Source organism: Stegostoma tigrinum, chromosome 26 (genome assembly GCF_030684315.1).
Source record: "Stegostoma tigrinum isolate sSteTig4 chromosome 26, sSteTig4.hap1, whole genome shotgun sequence".
Taxonomy (NCBI): domain Eukaryota; kingdom Metazoa; phylum Chordata; class Chondrichthyes; order Orectolobiformes; family Stegostomatidae; genus Stegostoma; species Stegostoma tigrinum.
In genome coordinates this window covers 48526434-48551957 of record NC_081379.1, presented here as the reverse complement: position 1 = coordinate 48551957, position 25524 = coordinate 48526434, and the positions used below count along the sequence as shown (strand labels likewise).

Genomic DNA, 25524 nt, shown 5'->3' with positions numbered 1-25524 from the left:
GATTTAAGTGGTCAGTACCCATGGAGGATGTCCAGAGAATGTTAGGGACTGTTGGCCAAGACGGAGCTACTGTGACTGAGTTGGAGCACCAGCTATCTGCTCTGACTTAGCTTAGGACTCTCATTGACCTTTCATTACTTTTTATTTTTGTCATTTTTGGTTTGGAGCTGTGAACTGTTGAGAGTTAGAGTTGAAGGTGACTGTTAGACTGCGAGCAGAAGCTTCTTTCTAAACTAAAACAGTGGAAAACAAAAATACTAATATTTATCTATGGGACTAGGACTAGAAGTTGATTTTTGTCAAAAGTGCTTTATAGACATTTCAAGTCCAGAGGGGTCTTATGTTTAAACATCTGCCATCTTGTTTTTGAATATTAACAGGAGCCTCATAGGATGTCAATCAACCTAACAAAGAGAAACCAAAGTTTGTGCCTGTGATAACAAAATGTGGAGCTGGATGAACGCAGCATCTTAGGAGCACAAAAGCTGACGTTTCGGGCCTAGACCCTTCATCAGAAAAAAAATCCTGAGATGCTGCTTGGCCTGCTGTGTTCATCCAGCTCCACACTTTGTTATCTTGGATTCTCAAGCATCTGCAGTTCCCATTATCTCTGATCACAATTTGTCCCTGTGAAATCTGATTTCTCCCTAGTTGTTCTCTCATTATCAACTTAACTGAAATTTTGGACAATAGAATCTCAATGGAGAATTAAATGAATGTTCCCCTGGGTGTACTGGAAGTTATTTGCATGCATCAGAGTCTTCAGAAACCAAGCAAGATACAATTCGCTGTGCCTGTGATGTTATGGATCATGGAGCCTGCTTAAGTGAACTGTCCAGTTATATCTGCTTGGTTTTTTTCCTTTTGATTTGTCCCTTAACTGTACCTGTTTGCCTGCCTTTGTGAGAACAGGGGGCTAGAAGCAAAGAGGATTGCATTGATTAGATGTCATTAGATTACCTAATGATTTAAAATTACTTTGCTAAAGTGTTACTGATATATTGTTTAATCTTTTGTTTAAGTTATAAGCCTGATGTCTTGTATCAGTTATTCACAAAGCCTGGTTAGAAACATTTGAGTGGATGTTGAACATCATTGAGTATTTTGATTTCACTGTGTTGTGAACACAGGGTTAGGGAGGCTGATTTGATTTCATAACAATGTGGGAATTTGTCACCGTCTAGTTTCTGCACTGCCTGGGGCAACAGTAAATTGCACGTCAATGAGTTTGAGAACAGACAATGAGATAATAATTCATGAAAATGGCTCTCTTGACACTCACTAATGAGATTTTCATATCATCATTAATACTTTGGGTAGAAAATCTGAATTTTCTTTCTCAACATCAACAATCTGATTCTTCCAATCTTGCTATATTTTCTAACTGGACTCATCATTGCTCATGTCATTCAGGGGCTGGAAATATTTTCCCCAGTTAGTCCACATACACGTCTGGAAGAGGAACAATAGCAGGTACCTTTTTATTATGATGTGAAACAAGCACATTATCAAGATCACAGTTATAATAGGGCTACTTGTCTGTCTCTCAACAGTGAAGTATTTTGCAATTCCAACGGCAAAATACTCCGGGAAAATGAAATAATCAAATTTCCAAGATTAGCCGCAACCTATCAGATTCTAGCAGACGAAGGAGCTGATGCATTTTACAACGGATCTCTCTCCCAACAGATAGTGACTGATATCAGGAATGCAGGTGGGGAAGACTCTTTTAAGTTTGTTGATTGAATTTGAACAGCAATGGGAAGGGCATATTTATTGTCCAAATCTGATCAGCCAGATTCTTGAGTTAGTGCAGACAATATACCATTGTTATATTGATGGTGATAGTGAGGAGGTGATAGCCTAGTGGTATTATCGCTGGCCTATTGACCCAGATAATGTTCTGGGGACCTCAGTTCAAACCCTACCATAGCAGATGGTGGAATTTGAATTCAATAAATATCTGAAACTAAGAGTCAAATGATGACCATAAAACTATTGCTGGTTGTTGAAAAGCTGACCTGGTTCACTCACTAATGAGAAACTACTATCCTTACCTGGTCTGGCCTACATGTGACTCCAGACACTGTAATGTGGTTGACTTGTAGCCACCCTCTGGGCAATTAGGGACGGGCAATGAATGCCATTGCAGCCAGGGGAAAAAGAATTAGCTGAGGTGTACCAGCATCTTGACACTACACTGCAGCAATTAAGGCAAGCTGATGTATTTCCACATCAGGACTGCACTTGACCAGAAGGGGGCGCTTTCAGATAATAGTGTTCCTGTGTGCCTGCTCCTCTTGTTCTTTAACATGGTGGAGTCGTGGATTTCACATTAATTGTCAATAAAACCATGGTGAGTTGTTGTATTTTATCTTGGAAATGGTACTCACAGCACGTGTTGTCCTAGTGGTGAGGGGGAGTGCTAATTCTGCTGCTTTCTTTGTCCTGAAAAATGCTGAATTTCTTGAGTGTTGTTAGAGCTGTACTCATTGAGGCAAGTATTCCATGCCACTCTGGATGGACAGATTTTAGTGTGGACGTTGGGATGATTGGCCTCCAATGACCATAAACACTTTTTCTTTTGGAATAGGTCCAATTAGTGAAGGGTGGCACGGTGGCTCAGTGGTTAGCACTGCTGCCTCACAGCGCCAGAGACCCGGGGTCGATTCCACCCTCAGGCGACTGTCTGTGTGGAGTTTACACATTCTCCCCGAGTCTGTGCGGGTTTCCTCCGGGTGCTCCGGTTTCTTCCCAAAGTCCAAAGATGTGCAGGTTAGGTGGACTGTCCATGCTAAATTGCCCGTAGTATTCAGGGGTGGGTTATAGGGGAATGGGTCTGCGTCAGATGCTCTGAGGGGCGGTGTGGACTTGTTGGGCTGGAGGGCTTGTTTACACACTGTAGGGATTCTATGATTCTCGTAAAGGGTTATCTGATCCCCATTAACTTCACTTGTACTCGGGCTTTTTAATGCTTGGTGACAATTATAGCAGTGATCTCAGCCCAACTCTGGAATTTAATCCCCTCACCCATGTTTGCATCAAGACTGTAGTAAAGCTGGTTGGGCCAGAAACTGATTGTTGATAAGCAAGAAATTGATAGGGGCATGGCTAGAGGAGGACAAGTCATCAGCACTAACTGGGTCCATGGACTTTATTGTATCCAGATACTCAGTCATAGAGTTACACAGCACGAAAACAGACCCTTTGGTCTGATCATAATCCCAAATTAAACTGGCCCCCACCTGCCTGCGCTTGGCCCATGTCCCTGCAAACATTTCTCATTCAGATATTTACTCAAGCGTCTTTTAAATGTTAAAACTGTACCCACTTCCCTTGGAAATTCATTCCAAACATGAACCACTGTCTGTGTAAAAAGAAGTTGACCCTCGTGTCTTTTATAAAAATCTTCCTTCCCTCACATTCAAAATATGTCCCCGAGTCTTGAAATCCCCCCAACCTGGGGAAGAGACATCTGCCATTCACCTTATCCATGCCCTTCATGATTTTATAAACCACCACTGGGTCACCCCTCAACCTTCTACGCTCCAGTGAGAAAAGTCCAGCCTATCCAGTGTATTTTTGGATCTCAATCGTTCCAAGCCGGGCAACTTCCTGGTAAATCTCATCTCAACTCTCTTCAGCTTAATGATAGTAACAGCCATTGTGAATCAAGTTGCTAACCGTTGACGCCTGTGATGGTGGTGAGATCAGAATGTGGCTGAAAGGAATCGTTCTCTTGGCACCTATGACTGCTGTGTTTGTAAATGATTCTGCCTTATCCTTGGCGCTGGTTTGCAAGGCCTGCCAGCTTTGCAAGTGAGGAGGTCATGGAGCTTCCCCTCACTATTCAACAGATATTCTCATTTACCTCTTCACTCCATCAATTGGGCAAACATCTGACAAAGGAGTATAATGTGGGAAATAGTCCCTTTTGGCCAGAAAAGAATAAACTAAATGTATATTATCTCAATGATGACAGATTGCAAAGCTCTGAGATGTAGAAGGGACTGGGTGAATGCACACGAGAATCACAAATGGTGAGTGTGCAGATCCAGCAAGTAATGCCATCCATCACCAGAGGAATTGAGCACAACTGTAAGGAGGTTGTGCATCAGTTATAAAGACTGAAAGAACTGCAGATGCTGTAAACCAGGAACAAAAACAGAGTTGTTGGAAAAGCTCAGCAGGTCTGGCAGCGTCTGTGAAGGAGAAAACAGAGTTAACATTTCTGGTCCAGTGACCCTTACACACTGAGTTAGTCTTGCTATTTGATGAATCACTTCAGAGAAGGTTTGCTAGACTAATACCTGGATGGCCTCAAGGCCCTCCGCTTCTTCCTGTCCCGCAGGCCCGACCAGTCCCCCTCCACCGACACCCTCATCCGCCTAGCTGAACTCGTCCTCACCCTCAACAACTTCTCTTTCGATTCCTCCCACTTCCTACAGACTAAGGGGGTGGCCATGGGCCCTAGCTATGCCTGCCTCTTTGTAGGTTACGTGGAACAGTCCCTCTTCCGCACCTACACAGGCCCCAATACCCACCTCTTCCTCCGTTACATTGCTGACTGTATCGGCGCCGCCTGTTGCTCCCCAGAGGAGCTCGAACAGTTCATCCACTTCACCAACACCTTCCACCCCAACCTTCAGTTCACCTGGGCCATCTCCAGCACATCCCTCACCTTCCTGGACCTCTCAGTCTCCATCTCAGGCAACCAGCTTGTAACTGATGTCCATTTCAAGCACACTGACTCCCACAGCTACCTAGAATACACCTCCTCCCACCCACCCTCCTGCAAAAATTCCATCCCCTATTCCCAATTCCTCCGCCTCCGCCGCATCTGCTCCCGCGATGAGGCATTCCACTCCCGCACATCCCAGATGTCCAAGTACTTCAAAGACCACAACTTTCCCCCCACAGTGGTCGAGAACGCCCTTGACCGCGTCTCCCGCATTTCCCGCAACACATCCCTCACACCCCGCCCCCGCCACAACCGCCCAAAGAGGATCCCCCTCATTCTCACACACCACCCCACCAACCTCCAGATACAACGCATCATCCTCTGACACTTCCGCCATCTACAATCCGACTCCACCACCCAAGACATTTTTCTATCCCCACCCTTGTCTGCTTTCCGGAGAGACCGCTCTCTCCGTGACTCCCTTGTTCACTCCGCACTGCCCTCCAACCCCAGCACACCCGGCACCTTCCCCTGCAACTACAGGAAGTGCTACACTTGCCCCCACACCTCCTCCCTCACCCCTATCCCAAACGCCAAGATGACTTTCCATATTAAGTTCAGGTTCACCTGCACATCTGCCAATGTGGTATACTGCATCCATTGTACCCGGTGTGGTTTCCTCTACTTTGGGGAAACCAAGCGGAGGCTTGGGGACCGCTTTGCAGAACACCTCCGCCTGGTTTGCAATAAACAACTACACCTCCCAGTTGCAAACCATTTCCACTCCCCCTCCCATTCTTTAGATGACATGTCCATCATGGGCCTCCTGCAGTGCCACAATGATGCCACCTGAAGGTTGCACGAACAGCAACTCATATTCCGCTTGGGAACCCTGCAGCCCAATGGTATCAATGTGGACTTCACCAGCTTCAAAATCTCCCCTTCCCCAACTGCATCCCAAAACCAGCCCATTTCATCCCCTCCCCCCACTGCATCACACAACCAGCCCCGCTCTTCCCCTCCACCCACTGCATCCCAAAACCAGTCCAACCTGTCTCTGCCTCCCTAATCTGTTCTTCCTCTCACCCATCCCTTCCTCCCACCCCAAGCCGCACCTCCATCTTCTACCTACTAACCTCATCCCACCTCCTTGACCTGTCCATCTTCCCTGGACTGACCTATCCCCTCCCTACCTCCCCACTTATTCTCTCCTCTCCAACTATCTTCTTTTCTCTCCATCTTCGGTCCGCCTCCCCCTCTCTCCCTATTTATTCCAGAACCCTCACCCTATCCCCCTCTCTGATGAAGGGTCCAGGACCGAAACGTCAGCTTTTATGCTCCTGAGATGCTGCTTGGCCTGCTGTGTTCGTCCAGCCTCACATTTTATTATCTTGGATTCTTCAGCATCTGCAGTTTCCATTATCACTAATACCTGGAATTGGTTGGTTGACTTTGGGAAAGGTCGGACAGATTAGGCTCGTATCCACTGGTGATGAGAAGAGGAAGAGGCAACTTAATTGAAACACATAAGATCCCGAGGGCGTTGACAGGGTCGAAGTGGAAAGGATGTTATCTCTTGGGAGAGAATCTAGAAGTAGCTTCGGCACAGTGAAGTCTATGGACCCAGTTAGTGCTGATGACTTGACCTCTGGAACTAGGGTGGGAGAGTGTCTCAGTGTTTAGCACTGCTGCCTCACAGCGTCAGGGGCTCGATTCCAGCCTCAGGCGACCGTCTGTGCAGAATTTGCACATTCTGCCTGTGTCTGCGTGGGTTTCCTCCGGGTGCTCCGGTTTCCTCCCACTGTCCAAAGATGTGCAGGCTAGGTGGATTGGCCATGCTAAATTGCCCATAGTGCCCAGGGATGTATAGTCTAGGTGGATTGGCCATAGGAAATGCAGGGTTACAGGGATAAGGTGGGGAGTCTGGTGCTGAGTCCGTGTGGGATACTGTTCTGAGGGCCAGTGTAGACTCAGTGGGTTGAATGGCCTCTTTCTTCACTGTAGGGATTCTTAATGCCTCCAACCAGTGAGCTCTACATCAAGCACTTTGTTCTCAGCAAGTAGGAGTTGTTCCAGCAAAGGTGCAAGAGATCAGTAACACACTAACATCAATCTAATATCACAGAGAGTAGGAGCTGCCAATGCTGGAGTCTGAGATAACACCGCATGGAGCTGGAGGAACACAGCAGGCCAGGCAGCATCGCAGGAGCAGGAAGGCTGACATTTCAGGTCGGGACCTTTCTTCAGTAATGGGGGACGGGGAAGGGAGCTGGGATATAAATAGAGAGAGGGGCTTGGCTGGGAAAGGTGGGTGGGATGGCGATAGGTGAGTGCAGGTAGGCAGTGGTGGGGATTGGCCAGTGAGGTGGGAGGAGCAGATAGGTGGGAGAGAAGATGGACAGGTCAAGGAGGTGGGATGAGATGGAGGGTTGGTCATGGGTGAGGCTGGGGCTGGGGAGATTTTGAAACTAGTAAAGTTCACATTGAGACCATTGGGTTGTGGGTTCCCTAGGCAGAATATGAGGTGCTGCTACCCCAGTTTCTAGGTGGCATTGTTGTGACACTGGAGCTCCAGGATGGACATGTCATCCAGGGAATGGGAGGGCGAGTTGAAGTGGTTTGTGTCTGGAAGGTATTGTGTTTGTTGTGAACCAAGCGCAGGTGCTCTACAAAACACTCTCTGAGCCTCTGCTTGGTCTCACCGATGTAGAGGAGGCCACATCGGGAACAGCGGATACAATAGATCACATTGGCAGATGTGCAGGTGAACATCTGTTTGATGTGGAAAGTTTTCTTGGAGCCTGGGATGGGGATGAGGGGGGTAGGTGTAGGGGCAGGTGTAGCACTTCCTGCGGTTGCAGGGAAAGGTGCCGGGGGTGGTGGGACTATCACGGAGAGAGCAGTCCCTACGGATGGCAGATAGCTGTGGGGAGGGAAATATATCCTTGGTTGTGGGGTCGGATTGCGGGTAGCGGAAGTGGCGGAGAATTATATGTTGAATCTGGGGGCTAGTGGGCGTCTTGGTTCCGGAATGGAAGCACATCACTGTCTCCATGGGGCAGGTTGTAGTTTCTGTGAACAGCCAGGTCCAGTAGAATACTCAGTACCGGCCAGATGGGTGCAGAAATCTTCACACCATCACTTTAGTCATTGGTGCATTCTACCACTGGATACACGGGAGGGTCTGGGAGGCCTTGATCTTCCTCTAAGTACATCACCCACTCAAGGGTTAGCGAGGTGCCATTTTAAGTGAGGAGGAGCGGCATACAGGCACCTGGCGATTTACATCTCATTACTCACGTGGTGAGCAGGCACAACTCCTCCCCTCTGCTAGGGACGCACGGGCCTCAGATCAGGCTGGAGCCCTGGGCTCCCAGAGGAGGGCTACTAAAGTCATCCGCTGCATGGTGGTGAGGCAGTCAGCAGGCTGCCCTGAACTCATCATGGGCTGTCGAGATGGCACTAAGGCACAGCAGTAGAGAGTTCCTGGGACCCTGCTTCGAATCCTACCACAGCAGATGGTAGAATTTTCATTCAATAAAAATCTGGAATTAAGTGTGCAATGATGACTGTTATTAATTATCAGAAAAACGCATCTGGCCCACTAATGTCCTTTTAAGGAAGGAAATCTGCCATTTTAACCTGGTCTGGCCTACTTGCTGACTCTTAACTGCCCTCTGGGCAACTTGGGATGGGCAACAAAAGCTGGCCTATCCACCTCTGCCGACATCCAATGAATAAAAAAGTGCATTGAACTCATTCTGGGTGCAGAGGTGTCAACTTTCTGTACAGCACAACGCTTGAAGTAAATACAGCGCTTTACATGAAACTCCTGTGCATTATTTCAATCTGTTAAGACTTCTGACTGGTCCTGTTTTCCATGTAGATAACCCTGAGGAGGGTGATAGTCTCGATACACACACCTACAACATGTGCAGCCGTCCTCTGGGGGGGAACAACACCCACTGAAAAATGAAATGTTAAGCTACACAGTTTTGCTTTGGCAGTCATTCAGCATAGTTCGGCCCCACTACTTCTCAGTGATAGATGGGTGCCGCTACAAATGCAGCGTTTCAGTTTATATAAACGTGGCAGTTCCACCATTTACATCATATACTTTCTGCCAAATTGCATCAACCCACATTATTATTCCATCTGCCAAATTTTTGTCCCCTCCCCTAACCTGTCTACATCTCTGTATTGATTCACTATTTGCCTTCCCACCTATTTTTGTGTCATCCACACACTTGATAGCAAACTTTAATTCCCTCAGCCAAGCTATTATATTGTGAATAAGCAATTATCCAGTAATTACAGTTTGTGTGCTGAAATGTTTCTTTCATCCTGTAGTCATAGAATCATAGAATCCCTACAGTGCACTTAGAGGCTATTCAGCCCATCTGAAGATTACTCCCAATGCATATACTATCATCGTAGCTACTTCCTGTAGTATCCCAAGACCTGATAGATTTGTTCTATTAGGCCTTGGGGAGTTACTGATCTTTAGCTCCATTAGCTTCCTTCCTAATTTTCTAGTGATAGGTATTGTTTTGAATGGTATAATGTTTTGAATGTTATTAGTGTCTTCATTCATGAAGACTGATACAAAAAAAATTCAATCCCTCCGTTAGTTCCTGATTCCCATTATTATTTCTCCAGTCTCATTCTCTGAGGGACCTATGTTTCACTTTGACATTTCTGTTCCTTATATATTTAAGGAAATGCTTACTGGACATTTTTGTGCATTTATCAAACTTTCCCAATCCTCTGATTTACCACTAATTCTCGTCACATCGGATAATTTTTCTTTCAATTTGATACTGTCTTTAACTTGATTGGTCAACCATAATAAATTTCATACTTTTCCTAGAATTCTTCTCCCTCACTGGAATATATCTTTGTTGTGAATTATGAACTATTTTCTTAAACATTTGATGTTGTTCCTCAAATGTTTCACCTGCTAAATTCCTTTCCTGGTCCACTCCAGCTAACTCTATCATCATTCTTTTCTAACTACCTTTCATTTAAGTTCAGCACAGTTGTTTCCAACCTATATTTCTTGCTGTCAAACTGAACCCTATCCAAGCTGTGGTCACTTTTTCCTTGCCAATCTTTTACTCTGTGATCATTTACTAAACTTGCTTCACTACCTGATCTAAAATAACCTGATCCCCTGTTTGGATCCACAACATATTAATCTAGGAAACTGCCCCAAATGTATACTGTGCATTTTCCTCATGGGTCCCTCGGCCAGTTCGATTTTCCCAATCAAAATGAAGATTAAAGTCTTCATAATTCATTTCCTATCTTTTTAACATGTCCTGATAATTTTTAGGCTTGTTCTCCATCCTACGCTACACGTATTGTTAAGGGACCTCGTAGTTTCAACAGGATGGTGCCTCATTTTTGGTTTGCCTAATGCTGCTTCCGGCATACCCTCCTGCACTTTGCAGCGAACCAGGATTGATCCCCTGGCTTGATAGTAATGGCAGAGTGAGGATGATGCCAGGCCATGAGATCAGAATAACAGTTTAATATCCCACAACTCTCACAACTTGATTATGCCACGCCTCTTCTCATAACATTCTGTCCAGACCAACAGCAAGATATTCAACTTGCACTTGTTCAGCACATTTAAAATGAGTATTAGCATTTCTATTGCAAAACACCCTTTCCATTAACAGGAGTCCTGGTACAATAATCCAGTATTTCTGCTATTGCACAATCCATACTGTTCAATTATCAAATACATCACAGAACTAGCCTAATCTGTCTTTGCACAGAAACAACAATTATAACTAATCCTTGGTATTAAGAGGCTACTTTTGAGGAAAACCATGGTATATCAAATTCTCTAATCTGGAAATGTACTAATTAAATTATGAAATAGTATGGACAATATAAACAGACTACTGTTTCATGGTAAATTGGAACATACATGAAGAAAAACCTGCCAGATATCTTTGTGATAAAAGCATTAGAGATGTTCAAAATGTGGTTTGATACTAAGGCAAATAATTAGTGATGCTAGAGCAATTGGCATCATGGGCTAAGTGGTCTTTTCTCATCTTGAATTTTTCTCTAATTTTGATGAGTGCCATTGGTTTGAATTGAGACATGTTATCTCTTAATAATTCTCAGCTGACAACTAAAGTTTGTGGTTTTGAGTGAGAACTCTGACTAGTTGCCACCAGAGGATTTCTATCACCTAGAAAGACACCAGCAACAAGTGAAGAGGAACACCATCACCACCAAATTTCACTCGAATTGCACATCATTTCATATTTGGCATATTCCTGAAAGGCTTGATTAAAATGCTGCATTGGGAATCGGAATTTGCTGCTGTTATAGCGATAGGCCAAGTCTTTTGGTTGGAGACCAGATGTACATCTGAAGATGTGAGTTGGACCCCTATGGAAGTCCTGAAACCAGAAACTAAGTGTGAATTACCTTGGAAACTCAAGCCTCTGATCTATGTGTTCCAAATGCCCTGAACCCTCTGTGAAAACTTTCAACTCTGTATTAGAGCTGGACAGTTGGACCATTTCCACAGTATTTACTGATTAGTTACCTGGAAGTTGTTGGATAGATTAAAACATTTTGTCTGCTTGGGTAACTCCACACTGGAAACTACTCCCATCATGACCTTGAGGCTCCATCACCACCTGACTAGCTACATTACCCGACCAATCCCTTGCCAACCCAATTATCCCTCACAATCTAACTCTAAACCTGCAGAATAATCTCCTGAAGACTTGGCTAATCCCTACACCAACCTCACTCCAATTATCCAACTAGTCCAGCCACTAGACCTGATCCAGTGACCAATCCAACTTCTCAACTACCCCCAACTTGATCCAACTATCCCATAACCACAAGGTTAATCCCTAACAAGATCTGACTGCCTCCTAATGACTCGAACAGCCTTTGTCCACCCAACACTCTGATGAGCAATTCAGCCAATGCCTACCATCTCACTGAACTACCCCTCAACATGTCACCCACCTATACATTCACCCATTTCTCAGTCAACTGTTGTAAGGGGGTATTATTAAGCTAGAGAGGGTTCAGAAGAGATTTACCAGAATGTTGTCAGGTGTGAAAGGTCTGGGTTGCAATGAAAGGCTGGCAGAACATAGAACATAGAATTTTTTCACCAGAGCATAGGAGGTAGAGAGTCGACCTAACAGGAGTTTATAAAATTATGAAGGGTACAGATGGGGTTAATAGGCGTCTTTCCCCTACAAGGTGAGAGGAGAGTGATTTAAGAAATACATAAAGGGCGAATTTTTTTTGCACATTCGGGTGTAGAAAGGACTTCCGAAGGAAGTGGTGGATGTAACCACATTGAGAAGTCAATTAGATAAGTACACGAATAAGAAATGTTTGGAGGGATATGGGCCAGGAGCAGGCAGGTGGGATTAGTTTAGTTTAGGATTATGTTTGGCATGGACTTTTTGGACTGAGGGTCTGTTTCTGTGCTGTATGACTATTCTACCCACACATCCACCACCTACTCACCCACTTACCTGCTCATCCACCCTACTCTCCTATACATACTTAATGCACCAATCCGCTCTTCTATTCGGTGACATTCAAAGATTGGACCTTTAAACTCAGCAGATGCCAGCTGACGATCTAAAGAAGTAATGATGTAAAGTGTGTAAAGTGACCTGCCTTCTTCTGATTGTACTTCCCTCCAACAGAGTACCCTGAGTGATGCTGGTAACAGCTAAGACTGGCAGACCCTGAAAGGAATATGCAGTAGGGTCGTGTCAAATTGGGGAAACCTTCAAGCTCATTATTGCTGCTGCTCAAAAGATCCCGGCTTGTGAGCTCACTTCCACTCTGCTGTGTGGTTGAAATATATTTGGTGTAATTATGTTAAATTTCTTTTTCTCCTCTCCAGGTGGAATTATAACTCATGAGGACCTGAAGGATTACAGAGCTCAATTATCTGAGGATGTGGTAAACATGTCAATTGGTGATTACACACTGTTTGTGCCCAGTGCTCCTTCCAGTGGGCTTGTGCTCACATTAATACTGAACATCCTAAAGGGTGAGATTTCAGAGCAGTGACACTTGGTCAGTGATGTCAGATACAACAGTAGAATGTTTGAGGAGAAATCTACCCACCATCCAAATTCTTTCAACAATCCATACGACCATAAGACATAGGAGAAGAAGTAGGCCATTCAGCCCATTGAGTCAGCTCCACCATTCAATGACACCACGGCTGATCTGATCATTCTCAAGTCCAGTTTCATGCCTATTTCCCATAACTCTTGATTTTCTTTCTAATTACAAATCTATCTCAGGCCTGAACATAGCCACCAACCCAGCCTCTACGTTAAAGAGTTCCACAGATTCACTACCCTCAGAGAAGAAATTCCTCCTCAGCTCTGTTTTAAATGATGACCCCTTATTCTGAGATTCTGTGTCGGAGTATATTGAAACAAGGGAGAGTAGGTCATGCTGTTTTTGCCGCGAGCTGGTGTTCATGTGTTCTGGTGGCAAGTTTCCTGTCCACCTGTCCTATGCTTTGCTTCTCGCAGTTGCTGCAGGGTAGTTTAATTATCACATTGGTTTTTCATCTTTGAGAGTAACTGGTGAACTGTACCTGTTGGTTTGTGTGAAATGGACCCCATCTACATACCACTATGTTAGAAAACCGGAAACAAAGCTATCCACCATGACAGACTGAAAAATAGAGATTCAGAGCGGGACAGAACAACAGCTATTCAATAGAGGCTACACAGCACTGATGATGTCACCTAGAAGGGAAATGAAATGTTTGCATGAAAACCAGTCAGCTCAGCAAACCAACCAACAACTCTAGTGAACTCTCTCTACACTACCCTGTATGCTAATAAATCTTTCCTTAGATAAGGGGACCAAACCTGTTCACAGTACGCAGGCTGCAGCCTAATGAGTGACTTTTATAGTTTTAGCAAGAATTTCTTATCTTTATTGTTATATTTCATTCCCTTTGTAATAACAGCAAATGGTCCATATGCTTATCTTGTATGCTAGTTTTGTATGATTTATGCATGAGGGTTCTATTACATCCACTATCTACCCTTTGTCTATATTGCTTGTTACCACTTCAAGAATGCCAGTAAATTTGTCAGGCATGCTATTCCTCTGCGATTCTACTTGTTCATGTGAAGTATTTCTATTTCTTAACCGCTATTATATTCTGTATAGTTGGCTCAAATATTTTCCCAATAGCAAACATTAATGCAACTGTGCTAAAGTTAGTTGTACTTTTGTCTCCTTCCCCTTTTCAAATAAAGGCAGCTGGTAGTTTTCCAATCCTGAGGGACTTTTTCAGATCTAAGGAACCTTGGGAAGATTCACTACCAATGAATATGTAGCTACATCTTCCAGTATACTGGGATGCATCCTATCAGATTAAAGTGAAAGTAAATCCAAAGTGAAAGTCGAGGAGAAAGTAAGAGTTTGCTGGTATTATAGGATCCACGGCAGAAAATTGTTTATCTCTTGCTCTTGGATATGTTCAGCTGAAAGTTGCTATTATTGCATTTATGTGAGGTACACACGCCCAACAGAGAACAGACAGAAAGAGCAATCAAACAATATGTTCAAATCTTTCAATGTGCTGCACTCCTGCCCCACTTCTAACTACAATTTATATATTTAAATGTAAATGTACATAAGTTCTCAGCATGCAATATGACAAACCAGACATTAACATTAATTGAAAAGTCTGACATCTCTGGTAACCCATAAATTGCCATCAAACTTTATAGAACATTACAGCACAGTACAGGCCCTTCGGCCCTCGATGTTGTGCCGACCTGTCATACTGATCTGAAGCCCATCTAACCTACACTATTCCATGTACGTCCATATGCTTATCCAATGATGACTTAAATGTACTTAAAGTTGGCGAATCTACAACCATTGCAGGCAAAGCATTCCATTCCTTACTACTCTGAGTAAAGAGACTACCTCTGACATCTGTCCTATATCTTTCACCCCTCAATTTAAAGCTATGCCCCCTTGTGCTCACCGTCACCATCCTAGGAAAAAGGCTCTCCCTATCCACCCTATCTAACCCTCTGATTATTTTATATGTTTCAGTTAAGTCACCTCTCAACCTTCTTCTCTCTAACGAAAACAGCCTCAAGTCTCTCAGCCTTTCCTCGTAAGACCTTCCTTCCATACTAGGCAACATCCTGCAAATCTCCTCTGCACCCTTTCCAAAGCTTCCACATCCTTTTTATAATGCGGTGACCAGAACTGTACGCAATACTCCAAGTGCGGCCACACCAGAGTTTTGTACAGCTGCAGCATAACCTCTTGGTTCTGGAACTCGATCCCTGTATTAATAAAAGCTAAAACACTGTATGCCTTCTTCACAGCCCTGTCAACCTGGGTGGCAACTTTCAAGGATCTGTGTACATGGACACCGAGATCTCTCTGCTCATCTACACTACTGAGAATCTTACCATTAGCCCTGTACTTTGCCTTCTGGTTACTCCTACCAAAGTGCATCACCTCACACTTGTCTGCATTAAACTGCATTTGCCACCTCTCAGCCCAGCTCTGCAGCTTATCTATGTCTCTCTGCAACCTACAGCATCCTTCGTCACTATCCACAACTCCACCGACCTTAAGTGTCGTCTGCAAATTTACTAACCCATCCTTCTACGCCCTCATCCAGGTCATTTATAAAAATGACTAACAGCAGTGGACCCAACACCGACCCTTGCGGTACACCACTAGTAACTGGACTCCAGGATGAACATTTCCCATCAACTACCACCCTCTGTCTTCTTTCAGCAAGCCAATTTCCGATCCAAACTGCTATATCTCCCACAATTCCATTCCTCCGCATTTTGTACAATAGCCTACTGTGGGGAACCTTATCGAACACCTTGCTGAAAACCATATACACCACATCAACCGGTTTACTCTCATCTACCTGTTTGGTCACCTTCTCAAAGAATTCAATAAGGTTTGTGAGGCACGACCTTCCCTTCACAAAACTGTGCTGACTGTCCCTAATCAAATTATTCTTTTCTAGATGATTATAAATCCTATCTCTTATAACCTTTTCCAACACTTTACCAACAACTGAGGTAAGTCTCACTGGTCTATAATTACCAGAGTTGTCTCTACTCCCCTTCTTGAACAGGGTAACCACATTTGCTATCCTCCAGTCATCTGGCACTATTCTTGTAGACAATGACGACTTAAAGATCAATGCCAAAGGCTCGGCAATCTCTTCCCTGGCTACCCAGAGGATCCTAGGATAAATCCCATCCGGCCCAGGGGACTTATCTATTTTCACACTCTGTAGGATTTCTAATACCTCTTCCTTGTGAACCTCAATCCCACCTAGTCTAGTAGCCTGTACCTCAGTATTCTCCTCAACAACATTGTTGTTTTCTAGAGTGAATACTGTCGAAAAATATTCATTTAGTGTTTCCCCTATCTCATCTGACTCCACACACAACTTCCCACTACTATCCTTGATTGGCCCTAATCTTACTTTTGTCATTCTTTTATTCCTTAAATACCTATAGAAAGCCTTAGGGTTTACCCTGATCCTATCCGCCAACAACCTCTCATGTCTCCTCCTGGCTCTTCTGAGCTCTCTCTGTAATAGCTTGAATAGTTTATATAGTTTTGACACTTGTTCTTTTTGGCATAGACTCTCAACATTTCTTCACTTGCTACATCTATCAAACAGAACAAGGTAACAACGTGTAGAGCTGGCTGAACACATCAGGCCAAGCAGCATCAGAGGAGCAGGAAGGCTGACGTTTCGGGCCTAGACCCTTCATCAGAAATAGGGAGAGGAAGGGGGTTCTGAAATAAATAGGGAGAGAGGGGGAAGCAGGTAGAAGATGGATAGAGGAGAAGATAGGTGGGGAGGAAAAAGACCGGTCAAAGAGGTGGGGATGGAGCCAGTAAAGGTGAGTGTAGGTGGGGAGGTGGGGAGGAGATAGGTCAGTCCAGGGAGGATGGACAGCTGCTCTTTTCCTTCTAACTCAAAGGAGTTAGCACATACTTACTCTCCCATATTGTTCTTTTTAATCCACCCAGTCGTGTACTTAATGTTTCGAAGTGTGCCTAAGTCCAGCAAAATGTTATCTACACATTATCATTTACCTGGATTTCTGTCTTGTGATGCCTAATTTTATCATTTTATCAATTATCATTTTTTCAAAGACCACTTGCGGTCTCTTCACACTTCCTCAATAACAGTCATATTCTTACTAATTTCTAACTTTAAGGGCACTTTAATATTTCTTCTCCTTCCCTCCCTGGAGACTTTGGGGTGAATCTTATCAGGGTCTGAGCGATATAGGTTATGGCAAGATTTGTGGCAGGATTGGACAAGAAATCTGGCCAGGCTAAGTCGATGTTGACAAGCAGCAAAGTGATTTTCTCATGAAGCAGTACCAATTCAAAGGAAATTATTGCTCGTTAAATGCCTTGTTGAAGGCCCAACTCGCCTCATTATCATTTCTATCTTACCAAATTCACCAAACAAACTTGACATTGAGAAAATTTGTCATGGGAAACCAGAGGGTATTCGGTGAATTCAGCCTGCACTTCCTCAGAAAAACTGGGTCCAAATTGACCAGCTGCATGCATCTCTCATTCACAGACCTAGGTGTCCAAGATCTGCTAACCCTTCATGACTGGCATAGCATCTGTCCCATATGCTGACAGTGCGCTCTGGAAACTTAATCTTGCATTGCAAGGTGCACTGACATCTAGCATTGAAACGCTAATGTGCAGAGTCTGTGTGTGCAGGGAGGGACACCAAACTCACAGGTTGCAGCAGGCTCCATTTCAGGGCTATAAATCACTGAGATAGCAAGAACTGCAGATGCTGGAGTCAGAGATAACTAAATGTAGAGCTGCAAGAACACAGCAGGCCAGGCAACATCAGAGGAGCAGGAAAGCTGAAGAAGGGTCCTGACCCAAAATGTCAACTTTCCTGCTCCTCTGATTGTTGCCTGGCCTGCTGTGTTCCTCCGGCTCCACACTGTGTTATCTCCATCTCAGGGCTGTTTGCTTGCACTTTTAGCGCTCACTCACTTAGCATGCCCCTGCATGCTTGTAGCACCCGTGCCTTGCCTTGTCATGCCAATGAGTGTACTCACAAGATGAGTCAGCTTGCCTTGCCACTCAGCAGTCCTCAATCAAGAGGAGTGTCTTATCTTGCCTCATCTCACACTGCATCATGCGCCAACAGCTTCACGGTAGAGTACCACACTGCACGCTGCAGCAAGGGAGTTGCCAGGTCTGTCAGGGAGTCGTCCTCACCGAAATCCATCGAGGCACCCATCAGTCAGGGGTCAATCAGGCAGTGAGTCAACCAGTCCAGGGATTGACAATGGTCAGGCAGCCCCTCGGGGTGATCTTTGACAGGGGTCTGTGCCTCTGGGAATGGGCTATTTCAATTTGAGGGCGGCACGCTGGCTCAGGGGTTAGCATTGCTGTCTCAAAGCACCAATAGCCCCTGTTCGATTCCACCCTCAGGTGACTGTCTGTGTGGAGTTTGCACATTCTCCCTGTGTCTGCATGGGTTTCCTCCGGGTGCTGCAGTTTCCTCCTGCAGTCCAAAGATGTGCAGATTAGGTGGATAGGCCATGCTAACCTCACTGTAGTGTTCAGGAATGTGTAGATTTAGGTGGGTTATAGGGGAATGGGTCTGGGTGGGATGCTCTGAGGGTCTTTAATTTGAGAATGCCGTCTGCAACAGTTTGACTTGGTAACTGCTTTCTATGACAGAATGCAACTGTTAGTGCCACCTCTTTCTCAGTGGTGCTATAATGACCTGGTGGCCCAGTGGTTAGCACTGCAGCCTCACAGCACCAGTGATGCAGGTTCAATTCCACCCTCAGGCAACTGTATGTATGGAGTTTGCATGTTCTCCCATTTCTGTGTGGGTTCCCTCCAGGTGCTCCAGTTTTTTCCCACAGTCCAACAATGTGTGGGCTAGGTGGGTTAGCCATAGTAAATTTCTGAGAGTGTGCAGCCGAGGTAGATGAGCTACAGGAAATGCAGGGTTACAGAGATTGGGTGGGATGGTCTTCAGAGGGCCAGTATGCACTTAACAGGCCAAATGGCCTACTTTCACACTGTCAGGATTCAATGGCATAATATGCATCCGGAATCACATTAGTTTCAGCATATTCCACAGTACTGATGTGTTCCTGACAACGCTGGCTTGACACTGGAGACAGTTAAGAGCAAAGACTAATTCTGAGACCTTTTGATTTCTGTGGTTTAGTTTTTGTTTTGCTGAATAGTTTCACAAGAGTGTTTCACTTCTGTATGGCAATAAAACATGCATTATCAGAACCAATCAATATCGTAGTTAATACATGTGAGAAGTCTATTACTTCCAGGTTTCTTTGCTGATTCAGAAGTCAAGTTAGCAACATCTATTTACAGAACATCTTACAGCTTTGCATCTTGAATTTCATTGACATAGTCCAGCCCACCTCTAAACTTTGTCTCTGTGCTAATGCAGTTCCTTCAATGTTGTCTCAGATTTGAATGTTTTTCAGCTGAAATTTGGTTGCATTTTATTTTGCCTGAATCCAAATGCTGATGCAACTTAAGAATACAAAAGGTGCAATATAGAATAATCCTACTCAGCATATTTCCACTAGCCTTTTGCTCCCTCCTATCCAGGGAATTACTGTTTCACATCCATGTCTTCACAGATCAATATTCCTGAATTTGAGTTCCCACCTCTTTTATGAAAAGCATTCTGACTGTGTGCCTTTTAAGAAATTTTCAAATGCACGTGTGACTGGAATAGTTCTTGATCATCAACTCTGATAGATCAATCAGGAATGGGAGGGGGAGTTAAAATGGTTCCCGGTGTGGCTCCCTCTACACTGGGGAAACCAAGTGGAGGCTTGGGGACCGCGTTGCAGAACACCTCTGCTCAGTTCGCAATGAACAACTGCACCTCCCAGTCGCGAACCATTTTAACTCCCCCTCCCATTCCTTAGATGACATGTCCATCATGGGCCTCCTGCAGTGCCACAATGATGCCACCGGAAGGTTGCAAGAACAGCAACTCATAATCCGCTTGGGAACCCCGCAGCCCAATGGTATCAATGTGGACTTCACAAGCTTCAAAATCTCCCCTCCCCCCACTGCATCCCAAAACCAGCCCAGCCTGTCTCTGCCTCCCTAACCTGTTCTTCCTCTCACCCACACCTTCCTCCCATCTCAAGCCGCACCTCCATTTCCTACCTACTAACCTCATCCCACCTCCTTGACCTGTCCGTCCTCCCTGGACTGACCTATCCCCTCCCCACCTATACTCTCCTCTCCACCTATCTTTTTTTCTCTCCATCTTCGGTCCGCCTCCCCCTCTCTCCCTATTTATTCCAGAACCCTCACCCCATCCCCGTCTCTGATGAAGGGTCTGGGCCCGAAACGTCAGCTTTTGTGCTTCTGAGATGCTGCTTGCCCTGCTGTGTTCATCCAGCTCCACACTTTACTATCTTATCATTCTCAGAGCTGCCTTCTAACTAAAAACCAAAACTTTCACCCAGCATTAGCAATCTGACTTTTGATTTCCACCTAATTAACATTCCTTTCCTGCTTTTCTCCCCGGGCCAGGTTAGTTTAGATTCATAGAATGGATACAGTGCAGAAGGAGCCATTTGACCCATTGTGTTTACACCAGCTCTTCAAAAGAGCACCATTGCTCAATGGCAATCATGTGGTTTTTCTCCATACTCTTGCACATTTTTTCTATCTAAATAATCACCTAATTCCCTCTTCACTGTCTCAATATTTAATGTTTTAACAAAGATCTGTCACTGAGGTTGTGGTTGGCGTTGACGGTTGATTCCCCGATCCGACTGGTTTTCACGCAAACATTTTACCTTCCTTCTAGGTGACATTGTCAGTGCTGTGTAGCCTCCACCGAGGCGCTGTTGTTCTGTAGAGCTCTGAATTCATACAGCCGGTCTGTCATAGTGGGCTGTCTTGCTTCCAGTTTTGTACCGCAATCAAGTGTAGATAGTGTCCATTTCAACATGTTTGTTTATTGCATCAGAGGTTGAAAACCAGGCCTCCAGGAATACTTGTGCTTGACTTTGTCTCACTTGTCCTAGTACTGTAACCTTGTCCCAGTTAAATTGATGTCCTTGTGCATCGGAATGTATTGAAACGAAGGAGAGTTGGTCGTGCCATTTTGCTGCGAGTTGATGTTCACGTATCCTGGTAGTGAGTTTCCCACCCGTCTGTCCTATGTAGCGTTTCTCGCAGTTGCTGCATGGTATTTTATGAATCACATTTGTCTTTCTCATTGCCTCAAGATTCCATCAAGATGATGTGTGGTTTTCACATCAAGGAGTTTTCTCCTGCCTCCAATGATTAATTTTTCGCCACCATTCATATGTAGGTTTGCGATTGTTAGTGCTATCTATAATCTTTTGCTTTCACGATTTATAACACATGAGTCATATCTTTTGGCTTTATCAGGTCAGCACTTCTTCTGTATCTGACGTTCGCCTATATTTTTCATTGATCTAAAGTTGATCCACTTACTAGGAAGTGGTAATTAACTACTTCTGTCTAGGTCTGAAATCATTTATGGGACTTCTTTGCAGGATGTTAAAAATACCTACAGCAATGATTAATACTCATGTTTATCTGTTGGATCCAACAGTTTGTACAAAATTATGATGTAAGATTTACAACACAGAAACAGGCCATTCTGCCCAATGCATCTCTGTTGGCCCTTCTTCCAATTATCTTCAGGATCTTCTATTCATTTCACTCACATAAAGTTAGGTAACTTCTCCTTAAACGCATCTGTGCTATTCATACCAACCACACTTTCAATAACAATGTCAAGATACTAACCACTCTCTCAAGAATGAAATTTGTCTTAAGTACCATAGCTTAATTGTGAGTTTAATGAGATCATTTGATGAGATCATTTGATTTCCCAAATTTTGTCTCAGCTTCCTTTTTATTTACAGGTTATAATTTTACTTCAGATAGCGTTTCCTCCCCAGAACAGAGGGCCTTGACATATCATCGAATAGTCGAAGCCTTTAAATTTGCATACGCAAAGAGAAGCATGATGGGAGATCCATCGTTTGTCAACATGACTGAGGTAAACTATCAGTCTAACGTTGTTCAGGTAATTGAATTGTCTCCACCTCGTACAGTCACACTGCATGCTGAGTGAATTGTCACGGAGTCATACAGCACGGAAACTGACCCTTCACGCACAAGATCCTCAGACTTCACAGAGCAGATGTGGAAAAGCTGTTTCCTCTTGTGGGAGAGTCCAGGACCAGTGCGCAACAGCTCACAATAGGGGGTCTTTCATTTAATAAAATGTGGAGGAATTTCTTCTCTCACACGACTGTGAATCTGCAGAATTCTTTCCCGAGTGGATTGTTAAATATATTCAACGCTGAGATAGCCAGAATTTTAATCAGTAAGGGAATCAAAGCTTATAGGGAAAGGCAGAAAAGTGGAGTTGAGGAATATAAGATCAGCTATGATCTCGGTAATCAGTGGAGCAGAATCAGTGGGCTGAATGACTGACTTTCACTCCTATATCTTCTAGGTGATGTTGATGTCCTTCAATGTTGTTGGAGACAAAATTATCCAGGCAACTGGAGAGTACTTCATTCATCCTGATATATGTCTTGTAGATGATATGCAGGTGTTGTTGATTCAGAAGTTATTTGCTGCAGAGACCCCAGCCTTTAAGCCACTGTATTTAGACGGCTCATGCAGTTCAGTTTGGTTAATGCTAATTCGAACCCTCGGAGTGTTGGTACTGATGGTAATGTAATTGAATGTCAAGGAGAGATGGCGGTATTTCTTTTGTTGGAGATGCTCATGGACTTGCCTCTTATTAGCCTGATCCAGGACCCGTCACATATGAACAGGGACAGTTTCAATGTCTGAGGGATTGTTAATAGTACCAAACATTGCATGATCAGACGTGAGCATCCCCACTCTTATTGTGTGATTTATTTATTGTCATGAGTATCTTGTTCCAAAAAAACACAGCCAGAAGTATTGTGTGGTGTTGCCATTCTCTGGCACCATCTTAAAACACTGGAAAGGCAGAAAAATAAAGAAACCTAACAGCCCTTGTTACATGGCCAGCCACAGGCTGACAACAGCGAGCCATGAATTCCTTTGCTGTGCTGCCACTGGAACACGCATCTCCATTCTTTGGTGCCAACCTGCCTCCACCATTCCTGCTGCCACCATCAGTCCCTGCCACTGCAGGTGCCACCCATCCTGTTGGTTCTTGCACGATGCCCAAACTGACCTCTCCAGCTGGATGCATACACCACCTGGAGCTGATAGTTATCTCTGCCACTGCTCTCCTCACCGTCACGTATCCGCGCTGGGCTCTCCTCACCGTCACGTATCCGCGCTGGGCTCTCCTGACCGTCACATGTCTGTGCTGGGCTCTCCTCACCGTCATGTACCCGCGCTGGGCTCTCCTCACCGTCATGTACCCGCGCTGGGCTCTCCTCACCGTCATGTATCCGTGCTGGGCTCTCCTCACTGTCACGTATCCGTGCTCGGCTCTCCTCACCGCTTGTATCCGCACTTGTCTCTCCTCACCATCTTGTATCCGCGCTGGGCTCTCCACACCGTCATGTATCCGCTCTGGGCTGTCCTCACCGTCACGTATCCAAGCTGGGCTCGCTTCACTGTCATGTATCCGCACTGGGCTCACCTCACCGCCACGTATCCGCGCTGGGCTCTCAACACCATCACGTATTTGTGCTGGGCTCTCCGCACTGTCACATATCCGTGCTGGGCTCTCCGCACCGTCACGTATCCGCACAGAGCTCTCCACACCCTCATGTATCCGCACTGGGCTCTCCTTGCCACCACGTATCGACGCTGGGCTTGCCTCACCGTCATGTATCCATGCTGGGCTCTCCTCACCGTCAAGTATCCGCACTGAGCTCTCCTCACTGTCACGTATCCGCGCTGGGCTCTCCTCACCGTCACGTATCTGCACTGAGCTCTCCTCACTGTCAAGTATCCGCACTGAGCTCTCCTCACTGTCACGTATCTGCACTGAGCTCTCCTTACCATCACATATCCGCACTGAGCTCTCCTCACCGTCATGTATCCGCGCTGGGCTCTCACCATTGCGTGTCGCCGCTGGGCTCTCCACACCATCACATATCCATGTGGTTCTCCTCACCGTATCCGCACTGAGCTCTCCACACCATCACATATCCGCACTGGGCTCTCCTCACCGTCACGTGTCTGCACTGGGCTCTCCTCACCGTCACGTGTCTGCACTGGGCTCTTCTCTCCACCATGTATCTACACTGGGCTCTCCTCACCGTCACGTACCCGTGTTGGGCTCTCTTCACCGTCACGTAATCGTGCTGGGCACTCCTCATCGCCACGTATCCGCGCTGTGCTTTCCTCACTGTCACGTAAGTGCACTGAGCTCTCCTCACCGTCGTGTATCTGCACTGAGCTCTCCTTACCATCACGTATCCGCACTAGTTCTCCTCACCGTCACGTATCCGCGCTGGGCTCTCCTCACCGTCACGTATCTGCACTGAGCTCTTCTCACCGCCACATATCCGCACTGGGCTCTCCACACTGTCATATATCTGTGCAGGGCTCTCCACACCGTCACATATCCGCGCTGGGCTCTCCTCACTGTCAGATATCCGTGCTGGGCTCTTCTCTCCACCGCATATCTACGCTGGGCTCTCCTCACTGTCACGTATCTGCACTGGGCTCTCCTCACTGTCACGTATCCGCACTGAGCTCTCCTAACCGTCACATATCTGCACTGAGCTCTCCTCACCGTCACATATCTGCACTGAGCTCTCCTCACCATCACATGTCCACACTGAGCTCTCCTCACCGTCACATGTCCGCACTGAGCTCTCCTCACCGTCACAAGTCCACACTGAGCTCTCCTCACCGTCACGTATCCGCACTGAGCTCTCCTCACCGTCACGTATCCGCACTGGTCTCACCTCACCTTCATGTATCCAAACTGAGCTCTCCATACCATCACATATCCACGTGGTTCTCCTCACCATATCTGCTCTGAGCTCTCCACACCATCACATATCCGCACTGGGCTCTCCTCACCATCACGTGTCTGCACTGGGCTCTCCTCACCGTCACATATCCGCACTGGGCTCTCCACACCATCACATGTCCACACTGAGCTCTCCTCACCGTCACATGTCCGCACTGAGCTCTCCTCACCGTCACAAGTCCACACTGAGCTCTCCTCACCGTCACGTATCCGCACTGAGCTCTCCTCACCGTCACGTATCCGCACTGGTCTCACCTCACCTTCATGTATCCAAACTGAGCTCTCCATACCATCACATATCCACGTGGTTCTCCTCACCATATCCGCTCTGAGCTCTCCACACCATCACATATCCGCACTGGGCTCTCCTCACCATCACGTGTCTGCACTGGGCTCTCCTCACCGTCACATATCCACACTGGGCTCTCCACACCATCACATATCCACACTGGGCTCTCCTCACTGTCACGTATCCACGCTGGGCTCTCCTCACCGTCACATATCCGCACTGGGCTCTCCTCACCATCACATATCCGTACTGGGCTCTCATCACTGTCACGTATCCACGCAGGGCTCTCCTCACCGTCACATATCTGCACTGGGCTCTCCTCACCATCACATATCCGTACTGGGCTCTCCTCACTGTCATGTATCCACGCAGGGCTCTCCTCACTGTCACGTATCCACGCAGGGCTCTCCTCACCGTCACATATCTGCACTGGGCTCTCCTCACCATCACATATCTGTACTGGGC

At 45.7% G+C, this 25524-nt stretch overlaps 1 protein-coding gene across 2 annotated transcripts in view; it reads left to right on the top strand.

Annotated features, from left to right (window-relative positions):
- The first annotated feature begins 2285 nt into the window (after positions 1 to 2285).
- LOC125463958 (glutathione hydrolase 1 proenzyme-like) overlaps positions 2286 to 25524 on the top strand; it is a 40012-nt gene continuing 16773 nt past the window's right edge. The window contains exons 1-3 of one of the 2 annotated variants that reach the window (XM_048555781.2): positions 2286 to 2356; positions 12591 to 12740; positions 21688 to 21824. In XM_048555781.2, the coding sequence (XP_048411738.1) occupies positions 12656 to 12740; positions 21688 to 21824 (222 nt within the window). In that variant the 5' untranslated portion in view covers positions 2286 to 2356; positions 12591 to 12655. Of the gene's footprint in view, positions 2357 to 12590; positions 12741 to 20694; positions 20927 to 21687; positions 21825 to 25524 lie in introns of those variants that run through there. The other variant, XM_059655169.1, reaches the window with a different exon arrangement.